An 8,216-nucleotide genomic window follows, 5' to 3' on the forward strand; every position below is an offset into this window, starting at 1 on the left:
AACTGAAACGTGTCACAATTGCACAAACCTTCAGCGGTAATAAACTACCGCTCGGGCGCCGAACATACTGTTCGGTGCTTGACTTACAATCCATTGGCGCTCGAGCGGTAACTTTCTACCGCTCGGACGCCACAAGTTCTGTCCGAATTTCTTCTTGTGATACATTGGCGCTCGGGCGGTGCTTTTCTACCGCTCGGGCGCCACATATTCTGTCCGAACTCTTGGCTCATAATGCAACGACGCCCGGCTTCTTCATTCAAGTCCGTATAACCTCAATCATGTCAATTATCAGCAAATCGTGTCCGATTATAATAACCATTGTCAAATAATTTCGGATTAACATGATAAATTTCTCGGGCCTTACAAGACCATTTACACCACAGAAGTGGGAGGAATTAATACCTTAAAGAAAACAAATTAAAAATCTTATCTTCGCTTAGCTAGAAACTAATTAATTTAAATACACTAGCACAACTGATCTCAAAAGATTGTCACTCTCACAATTGACTTGATAACTGAGGTTCTTGAGTAGTTGTGTAACTGATATTCTCGTAAAACTCGGCACTCTTCCACAACTGAACTCCTTAATTATGTATATGCTTTGATTCCCACGGTAACATTTAATGCATTTAATAATATCATCCGTTGAATGCTCTTTTTGTCCACATAGACATTTTTTTGAAAATAATACGGGGTATCAGACTACAGTGTGCCGACTAATTTGCTCATGTACAAAATGTCGGTTTGTCTGGTGGAATTCAAATTGCAACTGATGGCGTGACTAATTGATCAAGAGTCAAACTGATCAGTTAAGTTTATTCTATATTTGGTAATCAGTTCTAGCTGACGTCCTTTCAGTTTGAAATCTCTGTTAGCTTCTGTTTGAGTATTTCAGTTTTGATATGTCAGTTCTAAAAATATCATGATCAATTCTGGTATCGATTAATTTGTCACTCTCCCAATATTTTCTTTTCATCAGTATGGAAACTCATTAATGGTTTTGAGAACTTCAGTTTATTAACTTTAATTCTACTTAATTCATTTCAACCTGATAAATATTCTTCAATTGTATGATCAGTTTTATATTTTCACTTTAATTCTACTTAATTCATTTCAACCTGATAAAAATTCTTCAATTGTATGATCAGTTTTATATTTTCAACTGTAAAATTCTGATCTTCAGTTCAATCACTCATTAATTTGTCGAACTCCCAAACTTATAATTTCACGATGACAATATTTTGATTATTTTTAAATTAATAATATGAATACTCAATAGTATTAGCTTCTATATGTATCTTAACTAAAGATGATAATTTTTATTATTAGAAAAAAAATAAATGTGTATATATTGTATTAAAAATGATATAATTTTAATCTAAAAATTTAAAATATAATAATTTTCAACAAAATAAAAAACAACTAGATTAACATAAATCAAGTTTGTTTTACAAACAAACGCCAAATGTTTGTTTAAAAAAAAAATTAAGAAACTATCACCAAAATTACATAAAACTATATTTGTTTCACCAAAATTACATAAATATAATTTTAGCTTCACCAAGTTAAATTGAAAGTATAATAATATAAATATATTTTTATCTTCACCACGTTAAATTGAAAGTATGATAACATATACTTCTCAATTAACCTAGTGTAGATAACTGGATAATATATTTCGTCTTTCAAACAAAATTTACACCTTCATTAAAGTTTATTTATCATTTAAATATAGGTAGATTGCGATATCGTATATATTATATGAATTGAAATGTTATTGGGCCATGAAAATGATATACACAAACGGGAAATATGACTCAATTAACACGTCAAAATACTAACTCAACAATCAGAGATGATTCACAGCTCTGCGTCGTGGGCACGGCCACTCTGCTGCAGGTTATCGATAATCTGGCGTGATTTATCTTTGGCGGATTCGTACGTTTCTCCGGCCTTGGCTTTCGCCGCATCGTAGGTTTCCTTCACTTTCTCCTTCGCCCAACTCAGGGTGTCTGCTGCCTCTGATCCTGTCTTTTCGCCTTGCTCCGCCACCTTTTCTTTCGCTTGCCTAGCTTTCTCGTGTGTATCCTTGCCTAGTTCGGCTGTTTTTTCTTTTGCTGCCACGGTCTTCTCGTAAGCTTCCCCGCCCAGTTCACTCGCCTTGTCTTTTGCTGCCACCGTCTTCGCGGAAGCTCCCCTGCCCAATTCACTCACCTTGTCTTTGACTGCCCCGGAAGCTTCTCCGCCCAGTTCACTCGCCTTGTCTTTTGCTGCCACCGTCTTCTCGGAAGCTACCATGCCCAGTTCACTCGCCTTGTCTTTGACTTCCCCGGAAGCTCCTTTTCCCAGTTCACTCGCCTTGTCTTTTGCTTCCGTAGTCTTCTTGGAAACTCCCCTGCCCAGTTCACTCGCCTTGTCTTTGACTGCCCCGGAAGCGCCCTTTCCCAGTTCACCCGCCTTGTCTTTTGCTGCCATCGTCTTCTCGGAAGCTTCTCTGCCCAGTTCACTCGCCTTGTCCTTGACTTCCCCGGAAGCTCCTCTGCCCAGTTCACTCGCCTTGTCTTTTGCGGCCACAGTCTTCTCGGAAACTCCCCTGCCCAGTTCATTCGCCTTGTCTTTGACTGCCCCGGTAGCTCCCTTTCCCAGTTCACTCGCCTTGTCTTTTGCTGCCATCGTCTTCTCGGAAGCTCCCCTGCTCAGTTCACTCGCCTTGTCTTTGACTGTCCCGGAAGCTCCCTTCCCCAGTTCACTCGCCTTGTCTTTTTCCGCCACCGTCTCCTCGTAAGCTTCCCAGCCGAGATCAACGGTCTTATCTTCGGCTGCCCCGGTCTTCTCGCTAGTTTTCTTGCCGAGTTCGCATGCCTTGTCTTTGGCTGCCCCGGTCTTCTCTCTCGTCTCCTTGCCCAGTTCACTTGCCTTGTCTTCTGCTTCCGTTGCTTTGTCAGCAGTATACTTTCCAGCTCCTGCCGCATTACATGAATCTCAAAATTAATTCCAAGCTCGTTAATTCTAGTCGACCTTAAAAATGTGAACATAAATTAAATGGGCTAAATCGCAAGAGGATCTCGTTTAAAGAATCAATGTTCTTTTTTTGTTAACAGTTGAAGTCTCTTAGCAAGATATCACTTCAATATTCAAAGTGTATATTGCACAAAACTAATCAAATTAAGGCTACCAAGAAATACCCCGAGTATCCATCTTTTCCTCCCCCACGTGTTATATTACCTCAAAATTTTCAAGTACTAGGATCAAATTTGGTTAAAAGAAATCCCATTTGAATAGGGTTTTATTATTTGCATTCGATACAAACTCAAATGACCTTAGGCAACTTTGTGAAACCATTATACTGAATAGAATAATAAAAATTATGAAATAGTACTGACGGAGGGATTTGAAGATAACCACAAATTGATCCTCAATTTTAACCATCTCTGGTGAATATTTCAAAAATTTTGAAGGAGATTGCTCATACCACGCATAGGAACTTCAAATGAACAAATTTCTACCACGTAAAAACAATTTGCCAGCCACCAGGGACCAGTTCCAAATACAACTCGCTAAGAACATTGAATTCTCATATTATTCATATATATATCATGACAATAAAAACTAACCCGTGTCAAATTTACTTACCAGTAGTTGTTTGGGTAATTTTATCTTTGGTTTTCTTGGCGGCATCATCGAACTGGTTGGTATCAGTGGGATCAAGATCATCAGCCTTCGCGCCGGCAAGGCCCCCAGACAACTTATCCTTCGCCCATTCGGTCCAAGATTCTTTCTCCGGATTCTCAACGGTGGCCTCGCAAATCACCGCCAGTAACAGTAACAGAAACATTGAAGTAACCTTCAACGTCCCTCTGTCAGCCATGTTTGCAATCTCGGATTTTTTTCTTGTTTTTTCTTGTTTGGAAACAACGTTGGATTTCGAATGCGAGTAATGGTACACAAACACGTACATATTTATATATATGGCTCTCGTGGGGATGGTTCTGAGATCAAAATGTTCAGAGATTATTAAATAATTTGATATGATTTATTTATTTAGTATAATTTATGACAAAGGAATTACAAGACCGTACGTGGTCGTCTTAGGCAAAGGACGAGTCGCGGTGACAGCAACAGTCGTGGCAAGCGATCCTGTTTCTTTCAACCAAACGCTTCCATCTGTCTTTCTCTGGCTCTTACTACAATCTTCTTTACTTTATTTATTATCATGGGATAAAATATAATATGGGTGTGTCAAACCAACAATTATCGTGTACCTGTTGTATTATTATTATTTTTTTGGGTACATATTAAAATTATATCATCAGACAATATTTTTATTTGTTTGAGTAATTTTTTGCTTCTTTTTTTTTTTCCTTGAGTGTTTTTTGTGGTATTTTAGTCAAGCTTAGGGCGTGCGTCCGTTTTTTTCAAAGTTCTGATGATTTTTTGTATTTGCGTGCAGAGTGGGTAATGGAATCGAAAATATTCGTTGCTTTCTACGATGATATTAATCTTTGCTTCCATGTAAATCTAGATGATATATTATGTAAATCGTGTTGCGTGTAGAGTGGTTTATGGAATCCAAAACATACTATGCCTTCTACGATGAGGTTAATCTTTTCCTTCATGTAAATCTAAGAGATGGAATCAGCCCGACAAATGTTGTGGGTTATCAATTTCACAAAAACTCACTTTCAATTTCATGAAAACATTCGATTCAAATTTTAAAAAAATATATTATATTTTATATAAAAAATAATACTTTCTCATGAAAATTATGAATCGTGTCAATCTGACTCGAGAATATAGATATGTTAAAAATGTGTCACACGAGAGTTTCTCAATCCATATTTTCTAGATTGATCATTGACTTCTTATTAATTTTTATAATTACGATATTATATTTATTTTAATATAATTAAAAAAATGATACATGTACGCCCAACACCTATGTACACGAAGATGGTAGTGGTTAAACTCATATATTATTCATTCATAAAAATGTTATAAATCATAAAGCTTTCAAACTCAGCTCCATCGAGTTGTTCTCAAATTGTGTTGTGTGATGAATTTCGTCAGCCCATTTGAACGGCTGTAGAAAGTGTAGTTAACTTGTGCGGACAGTCATTTAGTTGTATTATTAGTGTTTAATCAAAACTTAACCAAATTAGCTTTTGAATTAGTTACACGGCGGACCACTAGTATTTAAAACTCACATGCAAAGCACTAGAAAAGCAAAACCCAAGACGAAAAATGGGAATTAAGAAGCTACTTCAAAAACTTGGGCCAAAAGCCTACTAAACGATTGCCCACTTTTGCCCAATAAATAAATCTACGCTACATTTTCTTATGCCCGTGCAGACTATATTTTTATGTAGGTTAGCTTTTTATTTTTTGTAGTTTGTCAAGGATTTTCTTAGTGATATTTTGAGGGGTGGGAATCGGATTGTTACAACCTCATAATTTGTCGTTATGGGTTTACCAGCTTCTTGTTCACCATTGCTATGTTTTTTAGTATAGTATACGGTATTAACTGTTTCTACAAAAAAACGTCGAGAAATGTTTGAATCAGCTACTATTGTTTTGAAACTTCTTTTAGAGAGTTAAGTTTTTTTTTTTTCCTTTCGGCAACATCATTCTTTTGAAGAGTTCGTGCTGCAGAGTTGTGGGGACCCGGACGCTAATCATAATCATAATCATCATTGGGACTAATTAATCAATTATAAAACAGGGTCTAAAATTTTTTTTTAAATGCGGAACGTAGTGAAATCAAACTAAGATACAACTCAGTATAAAATAAAAGTACAAGTCCTGTACCACAAACATTTATTTAACCAAGGTTTAAAATCTCATATCAAGTGTTCGACCCTATATCTAATCCAAGTCCGGAGCCTCCACTCTAATCACGATCTCTCCTCATCTCCTGGACCCTGAACCTGTCCCACCTGTTGTCATGTACACATACAAACAAGACAACAGCCGGATAACTCCGGTGAGAATAAATCCCAGTATAAATCAAAGAACATGCAGTCATATGTTCAATACAAAGCATGAAACAGATAACAGTAATACATATCAAAATCAGAAATATAAACAATATCAATCTGTCGACAATACTCGTGACTCCACGATTCAGACTAGACTCATTCCTAGCCTAGGGATCCCGGTGTCCAGATGTGGCATTCCTATATCGACAAACAGTAATAGAAAAGACTCCAGTTTTATCCAAGTCGATATAACCAAACATCCAGTGTCCAGACGCATCCGTCATAGACTATGGTCTATCGCCATATCTTGTGACATCGTGCAATGTACCCGTGGTTACCTGCCACTATCAGGTACTTCTGTCACAAGATTACTCGTCTAATGCAGGCTCCTATAACTCCATAGAACAAGCATTTAAATCAAATCATTAAACACAATGATAAACAAATAATAAGTATGTGATTTAGGGAAACTCAAGTACATCCTACTTGAGTCGATATCCCAATACACATTGATCTATACCTTTCGTTGTAGTTTCGGTCTGGAATCCAAACTCTGTCAATCCCTCAATCTGACAATGGCAATACTAATAATCTCATATCAATATACCTTTCAAATTACTAACAATCTGATTAATCTGGATTTAATTCAAAATCAACGGCATAACGGTACAATTTCAATCTCCCCGTCAATCCCCATCATCAGATAACAGTTACCATCCATAACTCATATTCAATACAATCTGTAATCCAATCGTAATTCAAATCTGTTTGGTATAACTCAATATATCCTAAAAATTCATAGCAATTCCAAAATCAATCCTTTTCTTAATCTGACTTCGATTCTATGATGTCTAACATGTCAAGAACATCATATATGAATTCCATTCAATTCTGACAATATCATAATTTGAAGACATGTCAAAACGTAGTAAAACTTACATCCAGTTATAGCCTACGTTGCTAGGGACTCGGTACTGAAGTCGGATTCAAAATCAGACGGACAAATTTCTCACAAAAGGCGTAAGGATTTTCCACACCTTTCCCCTGACCCTTTTCTCGGTTTTCTTGCGAGGGAATGAAGAATTGTATTGTATATATATATATATATATATATATATGTATATGTATATATATATATATATATATATATATATATATATATATATATATATATATATACCTACGATGCATGCTGAAGCCACCCGTCACATTTTCCTTTTGCATGGCTCGCGCTCGGGCGGTGGTAAACTACCGCTCGAGCGCGGCATCCTCTGTCCAAGCACTCGGGGTGTTGTATCTTGGCACTCGGGCGGTCAAAAACTACCGCCCGGGCGCCACATCTTCTGCCCGAACATTTTTACTGTTGAACATTGGCGCTCGGGCGGTCAAAAACCACCGCTCGGGCGCCACACTCTCTGTCCAACTTTCTCGAATTTCACATGTAGTCTTATTTTCGTGTCCCGATTAATCCTTTCATAATCATATCAAATTATATAACAATAATTATAGATTACTAGGATTTAATTTCCGGGCATTACATTTCTCCCCCCCTAAGATACGATTTTGTCCTCGAAATCACAGGCATTTTATTCGTATTAACCAGGAGTATATATACAAGAACTGTATATGAAAATTTACATAAGTGAAATAATGCTGGGAATTCTTGTCTCATATCAGACTCAGTCTCCAAAGTAGCTTCTTCAACACCATGACGAGTCCATTGCACTTTCACCAGAGGAATCGTCTTTGTTCTGAGCTGTTTTTCTTTACGATCGATAATCCGAATCGGTTTCTCGACATAACTCAATGTCTTATACAGCTCGGTCTCGTCTGGCTGAATCACATGAGAATCATCAGGGAAATATTTCCCCAGCATTGATACATGAAAGACATCATGTATTCCAGATAAAGAAGGCGGTAATGCTAGTCGATAGGCACGATCTCCTATCTTCTCGAGAATCTCATAAGGACCGACGTATCGTGGAGACAACTTCCCTTTCTTTCCAAATCGGACAACACCCCTGAAAGGTGAAATCTTCAGGAACACTCGGTCTCCTGCCTCAAATACCAACGGTCTACGTCGAAGGTTGGCATATTTGGCTTGTTTGTCCTGGGCTGCCTTCATTTTCTTCTGAATCAATTTCACTTTTTCAATCATATCTCTGATCATATCCGGTCCAGTCTCAGGAACTTCAGAGATATCATCCCAATAAAGAGGCGATCGACACTTCTTTCCGTACA

The 8,216-nt window shown here is 37.4% G+C and overlaps 1 protein-coding gene across 1 annotated transcript; it reads right to left on the reverse strand.

Annotated features, from left to right (window-relative positions):
* Positions 1–1,755: 1,755 nt before the first annotated feature.
* Positions 1,756–3,981, reverse strand: LOC140813076 (uncharacterized). Its single transcript, XM_073171501.1, has 2 exons — positions 3,634–3,981; positions 1,756–2,963 (listed from the first exon to the last, which is right to left on the reverse strand). The coding sequence occupies exons 1-2, from the start codon at positions 3,956–3,958 to the stop codon at positions 1,861–1,863; spliced, it is 1,428 nt and encodes a 475-aa protein (XP_073027602.1). The 5' UTR covers positions 3,959–3,981; the 3' UTR covers positions 1,756–1,860.
* Between the last annotated feature and the right edge of the window lie 4,235 nt (positions 3,982–8,216).

This window comes from Primulina eburnea, chromosome 14 (assembly GCF_022965805.1).
Source record: "Primulina eburnea isolate SZY01 chromosome 14, ASM2296580v1, whole genome shotgun sequence".
Taxonomy (NCBI): Eukaryota; Viridiplantae; Streptophyta; class Magnoliopsida; order Lamiales; family Gesneriaceae; genus Primulina; species Primulina eburnea.